The following is a 12,368-nucleotide window of genomic DNA, read 5'->3' as shown; positions in this document are numbered from 1 at the left end:
AAGGTAATGCATTTGAAAACTGAAATGAATTTGTAGAACTGGAAGTGGCTTTCAGAGCTCTCTTGTCAAATTTCCTCATTTTATTGATAGGAAAATTGGGGGAGGAAATGAAAAGGCTATTGTGGGTTGGATATACATGCACCAAAAAAGGTCTTAATTAAAGGGCGGTTATTCAGGTTCAGCCAGCAGATGTCTTTAGCCTGGGCAAGGTCACCTAATCCTCACCACTCCTCTTTGGACTCTCACCCACTAGCCTTTGTCATTTACATCATTTGACTAGCTCTGTAGACATTTGGGATTGTGACACTTGTAATGGAGATGTGGAATTTTTGAGATAAGGAGCCTACATAGTACTTCCAAAAGAATGCATAGAGCCAACAGCAGATATATATATATATATATATAAATATATATCTGAAAGAACAACAAACCAGGAAAATAAAGGATGTGCTTCTCCTAAGACAGAGCCAAGTCACTCACCTGTCCAGGAGCAAGTTGGGAGCAAACAGTAGCTTCCCTGGGTGCTCCATGGAGCGCCAGACAAGACCAATCATTAGGATCTCTAGCCAGGCACATTCCAGAAGATGGACCTGATCGTGGAGGTTCAAATCCCCAAAGCCTGAAACATGACAAGAAAAAATAAACTCTGCTGAGTTAAAATGAAAAGCATTCATCGCTGGTGGAATCAATGCACCAGGGATTGCAACCACTGGGCTGTGTTTTCTATGAGATGGAATTAAGCGTAATAGAGGCACACCATATAGGAAAGTCAAGGAACTATTATTTAAACCTAGCACTATGAATAAATTTGTTGTGGTTTTAAGTTTTTTTAATGACTTAGTGTCACATCTACAGAAATACATTAACTTATATAACCCACTTAGCTTTCTGTACTTAGTAATGAAGCTTAAATGCTTTCTACTTTATAAATTTTTTATTTGTTTTAATTAGTTATACATGACAGTAGAATGCATTTATGCACTTTGATACATCATACACAGATAGGATACATATATACATAAAGTAATAATGTCTGTTTCATTTACTGTCTTTTCTATCCCCACATCCCCTCCACTCCTGTCTCTTCATTTCCCTCTACCTAACCTAAAGTGATGCTATTCTTCTCTAGTGCCGCACCCCCTCTTATTGTGAATTAGCATCTGCATATTAGAGAAAACATTTGGCCCCTGGTCTTCTGGGATTGGCTCATTTCCCTTAACATGATATTCTCCCACTCCATCCAGTTACTGGCAAATCCCATAATTTCACTCTCCTTTAAAGCTGAGTAATATTCCATTGAATATGTATACCACATTTTCTTTATCCTTTCATCTATTGAATGACACCTATGTTGGTTCCATAGTTTAGCTATTGTGAATTGAGCTCCTGTAAACATTGATGTGGATGCATTACTGTAGTATGCTGACTTTAAGTCCTTTGGGTATAAACTGAGGAATGGGACAGCTGGGGAAAATGGTAGTTCCATTCCAAGTTTTTTGAAGAATCTCCATTCTGCTTTCCATGGTGGTTGCACCAATTTGCAGTCCCAACCAGCAATTTATGAGTGTACCTCTTTCCCCATATCCTCATCAACACTTATTGTCACCTGTATTCTTGATGATTCTGGCAGGAGTGAGATGAAATATTAGTGTAGTTTTGATTTGCATTTCTCTAATTGCCAGAGATGTTGAACACTTTTTCATATATTTGTTGATCAATTGTATTTCTTCTTCTGTAGAGTGTCTGTTCAGTTCCTTAGCCCACTTATTGATTGGGTTATTTGATTTTTGGTGTTTTTTGAGTTCTTTATATATCCTAGAGATTAATGCTTTACCAGAAGTACATGTGACAAAGATTTTCTCCCAATCTGTGGGCTCTCTCTTCACGTTAATTGTTTCCTTTGCTGAGAAGCTTTTCAATTTGAATCCATCCCATTTATTGATTATTGATTTTTACTTCTTGTGCTTTAGGAGTCTTGTTAAGAAAGTCAGATCCTAGGCCAAAATAGTGAAGATTTGGGCCTACTTATTCTTCTATTAGGCCCAGGGTTTGGGTTGATTTTTGTGCAGGGTGAGAGATAGAGGTTTAATTTCATTTTGCTACATATGGATTTCCAGTTTTGCCAGCACTATTTGTTGAACAGGCGATCTTTTCTCCAGTGAATGTTTCTGGCACCTTTGTCTAGTATGACATAACCAAATTTATGTCTAGTATGACATAACCAAAATTCTATTCTGAACCATTGGTCTACAAGTTCTATTTTGGTGCCAATACCATGCTACTTTTGTTACTACAGTTTAAGATCTGGTATTGTGATGCCTCCTGCTTCACTTTTCTTGCTAAGGATTGCTATTCTGAGTCTCTTATTTTTCCAAATAAATTTTATGACTGCTTTTTCTGTTTCTATGAAGAATGTTCTTGAGATTTTAATAGGAATTGCACTAAATCTGTATAACGCTTTTGGTAGTATGGCCATTTGGACAATATTAATTCTGCCTCTCCCAGAACATGGGAGATCTTTCCATCTTCTGAGGTTTTCTTCAATTTCTTTCTTTAGTGTTCTGTAGTTTTAATTGTAGAGGTCTTTCACCTCTTTTGTTAGACTGATTCCCAGGTATTTTATTGTACTTATGACTTAATAGCCCTATTTGGCTGCTATTCATTTGTGCTTGGTTGAAAATACTAAGGTGCAAGAAATTTAAATTACTTGTCTTATACCATATAGGACCAAAGTCATTAAACGTCTATTTTTTTTCTTCATATCTAAAAGATCATATCATATGATCTTCTTTCATAATCTGTCGAAAACTCAAGAAATAACATGTAAGTAAGTCACTTGGGAGAATGAAACAGATGATTAAAGGTGACATTATGATTACTTTTGGTAAAAAAAAAAAAAACATTAAAATGTGCCCTTTTTCCAAATTGTTGATTAGGATATTAAAGCTTTTTCCAATCATTAATGACAAATGCTGGATGCTCAAAATATAACAATAAGGAAGAGGAGGAAGAACAAAGATAAGAAGGTGGAAAAGGAGAAGAAAATGGAGGGAAGAAGAAGAGGAAGAAAGAAAGACCAGCTTATGAGTGCCTTACTATAAGTTAGAGGCAGTGCCAAGTGCTTCCTGTACTTGGTTCTTCTCATTTTTATTAATACAATATCCAGAAGAGGTGGGAAGTGACACCTATTTACAAAGTAAGAAAACAGATACTCAGAGATAGGAATGTAATCTCCAGTGCTTGTGCCCTTGACCACAATTAACATGACCTCTTCTGAGCTTTCCTTAATTATAGAATTTGAATTGAATGACCAAGTAAATCTAACCACACACATAAGGATAAATTAGTGACAGGGAAATTAAATGAAGATGCTGTCCATAAAGTTTTTTTGGTTTTCAGATCAGCTTCCTGTTCTTTGGCCCAGGGGCACAGTGTATTTCCTTCTTCTTGCTCCTTACCCTCAGCTCTGTTCCCACTTATCCATGAGAATGGCTATATAAATCTTTTTTTAATGTTCTCTTTTTTTTTTCTTGCTATTTCTAATTCAATTAACAATCTAATATTGCATTAATTGAAAAGTCAAAATGTAAGATGATTTCCTTAATTAGTCAAGTATAAATGATCTGCCTAATGGATATTTCTTCTTGAGGGTCTTGGTGTTATCCACAGCTCAGCCTTAAATAATTAGCTCATATTTGTACATGCCTACGCATTGTATAGCACTTAATCTTCATCAACAAATAAGTGAGATCCAGATACAGAAATTTAAGCCTGAAACAAACCTCACAGCCTATGTCCCCTTTCTTGCCATCATCTCATCATCAAACCTAATCCATTAGTCTTCCTCTCCTCTCTCTTCCTACAGTTAACAAAGTCAATTCCTAATCACCTCTTATCACCTCTTACCTTTTTGTATGACTTCCCTATTAATCTAATACTTAATCATGATGTTGCTTGTATGGATAGTTGATTCCTTCTCTCGTGGAGTGGATTATTGAATCACTAAGTACACATTTATCCTATCATTGGGCATTTCGATTGTTTTCAGATTTGAGTTATTACAAGTAAAACTGTTATGAGCAATTTATGTATCAGTTTTGGTATGGACATATACTTCCATTGCTCTTGGTTAGATATTTAAGTGTGCAGTGCTTCTTAGAAACTGCCATACAGTTTTCAAAAGTGGTCGTACCACTTTACATACCCACCAGCAATGGATGAGAACAGCAGGTGTTCCGCATCCTTGCCCGTATCAGTGTGGTCGGTCTTTTTCATTTTAGACATTCTAATAGATATAAAGGTATAACAATGACATTGTGGTTTGATTTGCATTTTCCTAATCATATTGAGCATCCCATGTTTCCTACCAGATCATCTCGTTACACTGTATTCACGTCAATTATTCACGTATCTGTAGGACCCACTAGACTATGTACCTATTAGAGCCACAAAATGGATGATCTCTCAAAGCCCACTTTTTTTAAAGCTCAAATTTGTTGCGACTTCCAAACATCACACAGCCATTCCAGGGCTCATAATAGCATAGCCTTCAGGGCAGGTACCTTTCAACTGGAAAGAATGGATTCCACTCAGGTGACACAGACTGGTATCTGGAGAAATGAGGAAATGGGTGGCATTGATCATAAGAAAATCTTGAACACTAAAAAGCTATTTTTTTTTGGTTTCAGACCTGCCTGGGGGAAAAAGGAACATAAATATCTGCAATACGTAGATGTTCACCTAGTGCCCTGGGTCAAAAAGGACCAGGCTTTCTCCAGAGGAGACATCACCTGGCTCAACAATAAATGCTTCTCTTTCTTCTGGTCTAATAGGAAAAACCAAACCCAGGGGAAGAACATAAAATGAAATATGTCCCTCAACTCTCTGAATAAAGTCTCCTAATAGTGAAATAAACCTACCCTATAAGTTTAACTCACTTTCAGAAATGTTAACTTTTTTTGTGTGTGTGTGGTGGTGGGGATTGAAGCCAGGGCCTTGTGCCTGCAAGGCAAGCACTCTACCAACTGAGCTACATCCTCAGCCTAGAAAGGTTAACATTTAAAAGCAAGTCTTTTTCTGTCTTCTCACAACATTCACTATTTTGTGTACACAAAAACGGTATCACGTGATATGTTTACCCATGAAGAATTTACCCTGTAATATTAAATTCCTTACATTAGCCTCAGAAAATTATAAAGGATGGGCTTGGGGACTGACTCCCAAGTTCTCAGAATTGCAGTTGGTCATGTAACCAATCAACTTGGGAAAACCAAAGGCCTGCTTTCTGATGGCAACTTTATATTTAAATGGGAATCACACATTTTAATTCTCTCTTTAGAATTCCAGTGTTGTTTAGGTGTGACAGTTTTAGTGGTCTTTTGGGAGCCGAATAAGCTCCCTCTAATCCTTTGTACCATGTAAGTATGGTGATTATGAAATGGGTCTGAGGGATGTCTGTTAGTAATAGTTTTCAATGGAAGGCCAGCAGGATTGCTAGGTCTCTCTATTGAAATGTTGTAGATCTCTCAAATGAGCCTATTTAATTATCTTTCCCAGCTGTGTGTATTGCCTACAGACAAAGGTTATTATGTCTGTTCCACAGTGTCCTCTGCAAGTTCCTGGGACAGGGTCAGAGAATCATGCAGAAAAGACTGTCAATTAACCTCCTCGATGAATGAGAGGGCTGTAAAAGGGAGTTATTAGATGGAGTGTCTCCTTTCTTCCAACATACTGGTCTTGACATTACATTAACCACGCAGGAGCCAAATACCCTTTTTGGTGTGGAACAAATGTCCATGAATTTTTCAATTGACAGTCAGTGGGGAAAAATAATGTAATAAATCCCTAACAAAATGATAGTGTGCCAGATATCTAATGCCATCAAGTTTCAACTCCTTGGCTTACTTTCCTTATGAACATGAAGACAGTTCCAATATGTAATTCCAATGGACCACAATTTAAATTCCATTCTTTCTGAACACTTGAGAGTTCAGCAATAGGAAGACAGGAGCTTCTCAGTTGCCATGGGATATGAGTAGAGACATCAATGAGAGATATTCTCGCAGGTGGCACAGTGAGAGGTGACTCATCCCCCCATCACTTGAGGACCATATCTTAATAACCATGATAAGGCAGCATGATCCTTTGGACTCCACTAGAAGGAAAGAACGTGTGCTAACAAGTAGTAACAGCAGTCAATTGAGATGAAGCTAAATCAAATGTTCAGAAATCTCATTATATAAAATAAAATTATTTTTAAAAAGCAAACACAGGTGTTTTCTCCTGTTCTCCTTCACAGGCCTAGTAAAATAAAATCTCCAGAGATGGGATATAGTATAGACAGACAGAGATGCCTCAAGACCTCCTCTCCATCCCACATGGAATGTAATCTAGCTAATAAAGTTGAGGGAGAAAAAGGACACCAGCCCATACATCACCAGCTTATTATTTCCAGCATCCTGGCCAGGTAGAATTATGCCTTCTCTCCTACTTTTTTTTCCCCCTTCAAGATATTTTAACTGTAAAGGGAACTACAGCATGTCCGTCACCCTCCCTAGGGCCTCATGAGATGCTAAGCCCTCTGCTCCACTCTTCTCTGCTAGGAATTGTTGTACAGATTGCTTCATTTGCCTTGGCACACGCAGAGATCGTTAAGCTTCACCCTCCATTACTGGGTGTGGCCTGGGGCTTTTAGAAATGATGTTGAAAGTGTGCAGAGATCCTCAGGCAAAATGACTAATATCATCTGAATGCCCATAAAGTCCCACACTGCTTCAGAATAAATGATAAATCAGAGTTCCTCTTCAGTGGAGACATGAGAAAAATCAAGCATTACAGCAATTATATGTGTTATTTCCACGGGATACACTTAATGGAGACAAAAAGTTGAAACCCCATGGAAGAAGAAAGTAGCATTTCTCAGGGGAATGCTATCAACAAAACCAGAAGCCAGGTAGTTGGGTCCCTCAGTTAATCTATTGGAACAACTACTGGCTTCTTGACCTTCAAAAAAAGTAATCATGTTCTCAGTCATATGACCACAATGTTCTCCAAAATGTCAGTTATGAAATTGCCTGATTTATTTTTTTCTGTGTTGCCTTATTACTCAATGGAAGAAAAGTTTAATAATTTATATCTTTTGCCCTTGATGCCAAAGACTCAATGTAAGAGAAGAGAAAGGTAAGAAATTAAGAAATCATGGAAGGTTCTGAGAGATTTTAGCACAATGATAGCTACAAGCTGAACCAAACTAGGATTTCTGAGAGAAATCTTATAGAACAGATAATATCAGAAAAGATCCTAGAACCCTGTTCAAATGCCAAGTAGTCTTCACATTCTTCATTTGGTAATTTTTTCCCCAGAAAAATAGTAATTTAATGTTATACCATGGTCCATGGACCCCATGGTATGGTTAAATATGATGTTCCTTCATTCCAAAAATATTCTTACACTCCATCTTATACACAGTCCCAGTGTAGAGGCATCCACCAAAGCTGTGATTGCTAGTTTATAACACTTAATGCTGTTTCCAACAGTGTAAGCATCAAAAACTTCTTTTTGCAGAAATGGGTTTAATGTACTTAAATACACACAACTCTTTTATCAAATATGTATTACCATTAAAAATAAAATAAATATAAACTGTATCAATACAATAAGTAGTAACAGAATAAACAGTCACTTGCTCAGAAATATTGTGAATCACAATGCAAGAGCCTTCCCCACATCACCATCACTAGGTTCTGACTTTAATAAGAGAAGTGTGAGCAGCCTCCTCCCTGACCTCACACCTTATCATATCACCTATCTGATGCTCTTAAGCAACCACCAATTAAATATTGACCTTGTCAATAGCAAGTTTACTTCTTTCCTTCTTTGTATGACAATAGCCCTCATCTGTGGGCATAATGACTAAGCTATTTCCAAATCACATCCCAACATGGGACTGTGATTATCTGGACCCTACCCGCCAACAGAATGGACAGAGAGTGAGCTGAAAAGTCAAGCAGACCTGCTTTGCAATTGCTCTGTGGCCTTCAGCCAGTTACTTAAGATCTCTGAAAGTGCTTCCATCTGTAAAATGCAGATAAACTGACCTGCCACTCAGAGTAACTAAAAAAATTAGCAGATGTCCCAGGGTACCAAAGTGACTACTGTCTTCCATACTTCATACCAACAGGCTAAAATTTCTGTTTCTGCATAACATCAAGAGACATGATTTATTTTTAAAATATTTTAGATTTTGAATCTCAAACTTAAATTGGGCATTTTGTATTGACCAATTCATGATGTCATGTTGTATTTTCTGTTTCTTTTTCTGTATATATAAAGAACCTAATAAAAAGGATAAAAGACTTTCTGGACATCAAAGAGCGCTTTAAAAAACAACAACATTTTTATTATTTAAAAGTAGAAGAAATAAGAGCATGTGAATTATATTTTCCCTAAAATACATAGATGAGAAAAGAGGGTATATTTGGGATTTTATTATATCCAAAGCATTCTAAAATGGTAAGCATCTCCAGAATGTATCTATCTCCATGTATCCCCCCAAACAAGTAGAAGATGGTTTTCTATTGAACCCAGAACCCTTCTAGGCTATGCTGGGTACCCTTCATGTCCTTGGGATAGACAAAATAAAACTTTCCCTGTGGTGGATACTCTCTTTGGGAAACAAAATGGTGTTCCCCAGAAAAACACTATGCAATAAATCCATTGGTAATGAAGGACCAAATGTGAAAATTTGATATCTTAAAAATACGTACACTTAGCATAGTTGGAAGCCAATTAGTTTGAGTAAAAACTGAGGAATTCAGTAAGAGGTTTGAAAATAAATGAAGAGATTGGTTTTTAAAATTAATGATGCCTGCTTCTAATGCCCCACACTGAGAGCCATATCTCAAAAGACTTACAGATGATGAAGGTCATGATAGCTATATAAATCTGTATGATCTCTGTTTCCCAACATTGACACTGCACTCTGACAATGGAAGCATGTATTCTTTTACATAACATAATGAAGATTTTCATGACATCATCACCAATTCCTTCAGAATAATGCAGCAAAACCTAACACATCTTACCTGAGAATTAGTCTTATACCTACAGAGTCTAAGATGATGGTTGTGTGGAACACCTAAAACAAACAAAGCAGTACTGTTTGGGGTAATTGCATTTTTTTCCTCATTTTTATCTAAATGAAAGGGGAAAAACAAGAGAGTCACAGGTAATCCCTGGCCCTCACTTGTGAATGCATTCATTAAGTATAAACTAAGTACAGAAGAGATGTTCTTCTGATAAAGTCTTAGATACCTTATCATAAGCTACTTGTTGAGAAAAAAAATCTAAAGACATAACCATTTGCTCAACTGTTGAACTAAATTGAAGGATCCATATACCTCATAATATGCCTCTAAGAAATTATTAGCCTTAACCCCGAAGTAAATTCAGACTCTACCACAAAGTCTTTCAACAGTTTTCTCCTGATCTGGAATCAGTCCACATTTATTGTTTAGGTGTGTGTGTGTGTGTGTGTGTGTGTGTGTGTGTTGTGGTTACATCTTAGTCATCTGCCAGTATTCGATTATGTTTGCATATAGAGATAACATAAAAACAGTGTATGGAAATCTGACCTACAGTGGTAATTATAGAACTTCTCTGTATAGAAAGAAAAATAGAGCTCTATTATAAAAGCTCAAGATTCTAATGCTTAGAGTAATACATTATAGCATATATAAAATAACATGCAAATTATTCTTGACTTTAAATGAACTTCATGAAATATTTCCCTTAATCTTATTGATTTAGTTTATCACATTTTTTAATAGCAAAATTTGTACTTTCTTCTTTTTCAAAGGCCAAATGGATCTTAATTCTGATCATGGCACATGTGAATTTTTGAAATACTGCCTATTTTTCTTAAAAATGTATCTCCTCTGTTTCTGTAATGAGTCAATATTAGAAAATGTCATTGCATCTTTGTCAAAGAGGCTGGATACCTCATAAAAGTCTTCATTTATATGGTTCTTTATGAATTTAGTAAAAAATTTCTTCTGAAGAATTGGCATGTCTCTTTTCATTGGCTGGTAAGCCCCATCGTCAGGAAGCATAGACATGAATACAATGTTCTAGATCACAGGCAATTTCACCTATTTCCTAAAAAAAAAAAAAAAAAAAGTCTGCCTTGCTGCTTCTTTTCTGTGGACTTTACTTTTGGACGAACCTTATATGGAACTTTGCAAAGTAGGTAGAGAAATAAACCATTCAAATATGTGTGTATTTGGTTTTGCATACATACAGAATATTCCATTTTCCCTCCATTTAACCATAAGTAAGTTCTGTGGTAACAGATGAGGAAGTGATTTGGCAAGAGAAGAAAATTCATAGCACAACTAGAGCTGCCTCCCGAGAGGAAAACAGTCAAGACTTCAAATCTGAGGCTCAGACTTGGGGATCCAAAAACAAGTCCCTCAGAGAAAACAAAGCAGATGGCAATTCTACCTTGTTTCCAGCCCCATCTGTATTACATGCAGAGCCTTGGTTTATGAAGACATGGTTGTCATGACGATGAGCATTTGAGAAGAATTCTGGAGACGCTGATGAATTTATGAGAGTCCCAATTTTCCAAACACACCAAAATCCAAACCCCCAACCCCCAAATAAGCAATTCCATTACTGCCCATATTGGTTACAATTATTCTACATAGATATTATGAGTTTGGGCACTTTTCAGATCAAAATCCTCCACAGAAGGATGTAACAGCTTTTTACTCTGATAGAGCACAGCTTGAAGGTAAACCAGTCTTTTATTTTTATTCAGTGAAGGCAACTCTATTAACTATGGCTTAATTTTCTTTCCTTACAAGCTCAGAAAGAAATCAATTTCAGCTTAAATGAGAAAGGGGAAAAAAGTAAAAGAAATTATTTTCCAGTTTCTGAGAGTAGATTGCAAACTAAAGAAGGAAAAAATTAATAAACTATAAAGTAAAGTACTTAAGACTGTCCTTTTAAGTGCTTGTCAAATGGACAGGAAGGCCAGCCACTGTGGAGTGACTCTGAGTTACCTGACAAAGAGCACAGACTGGCTGCATTTGAAAAGTCAACAAGCACTTGTCCCCGGGAACATAGTTTTCCCCATATTTCTAGAAGCAGACCTACAGAGCATTTCAAATACTATTGTCATCAGTCTGAGTTTCCAAACTACGCTCCTGGTAAACAGTACAAATGTCATCAACACACTTTAAGAAGGAAAAGATAGTCTCCCTTTAGAGTAAGTCCCCAAAACAAATCAACAATGATGATTTCTTTTCTCCCACCTCTGCCAAGCTCAAGCCCCTTCATGAAACCAAATTGCTGATGATCTATGGTTTTAGGAGGACTCCCCCCACCACACACACACACACACACACACACACACACACACACACATACTCACACCTGATTTAAATACTAGAACACCCATCATAGCTGATGGCCCAGGGACATCTAGCTCTAGAATGCTTTAGGAGAAAAAAAGGTTAATTTGTTCATTGTTTCACTTAAATTTATGTCAAAATGGGAGCTTTACAAGGCAGAACCCCAAGAGGTCTGGGAAAGATAGAGTATCAAATCACACAGCAATGCTCCAGCCAAGAAGGCAGGGGACAAGCCACAGGTTCCAGATCAAGAAGGGGCAGGCCAGCAAGTCTGGGGTCTCACAAGTACTTGGGAGTTATTTAGAAAAGATGGGTCTTTCCCATCTGGTCTTCCTACAATTGCCTGCCACCCATAATTGTTCCATGATCCTATAGAAATTTTAGTACCAGATAAAGTGAGCAATGAAATGAAGGAGAAAGAATTATTTCCACCTCTTCCACCCAATACTTGAAGACAATGATCCCTGAATTTGCACGGATCATTCTAGAGAGAGGTCAAAAGGAAGCCAGATAGCCAGAATTGATGTTCCTTTAAATCCTAGTGGATACATTTATAAGTCCAATATATATTTCCAGGTCATTAAATAGCCTCTCTAAAAATAAAGTGGGTGCTAGGCCAGCCTAAAAGAGAGCTTCTCTAAGTACTGCTTGTCTTGAAAGCAAGAGCTATGTAATTTCTTGCCGGCTGAATGTGGAACCTAGCTTTGTCTTGGGCCTCATGGATAGTGTGGGCTTCTGAAGGATTTCAACAGGAGCACAGCAATATTTCCAGACAGAGATAAAGAGCATCTGTTTAATCTCCTAGGATTTCCACCATAAAGTTCCACAAAATGGGTGATGCCAACGTGGCTTAAAAAAAATATTCAACCCTCAAAATTGCAAAGCCTCTTGATCTAACTATTTCAGGCCACAGATGTGAAATAGTGTAAATTGGGATCACTGAAAAATAACAGA

General features: G+C 37.1%; 1 protein-coding gene across 7 annotated transcripts in view; it reads right to left on the bottom strand.

Moving 5' to 3' along the window:
* The window catches only part of ESR1 (estrogen receptor 1), a 385,015-nt gene that overhangs the window by 81,963 nt on the left and 290,684 nt on the right, over positions 1–12,368 (bottom strand). For all 7 annotated transcript variants that reach the window (XM_081294001.1, XM_081294002.1, XM_081294003.1 and 4 more), the window contains one exon: positions 481–619. In XM_081294001.1, coding sequence (XP_081150127.1) covers positions 481–619 — 139 coding nt within the window. The remainder of the gene's footprint in view (positions 1–480; positions 620–12,368) is intronic.

This window comes from Spermophilus citellus, assembly GCF_964194105.1.
Source record: "Spermophilus citellus genome assembly, chromosome: 5".
Lineage (NCBI taxonomy): Eukaryota > Metazoa > Chordata > Mammalia > Rodentia > Sciuridae > Spermophilus > Spermophilus citellus.
Note: the sequence above shows the minus strand (reverse complement) of the source record. Positions and strands in the feature narration are given on the sequence as shown.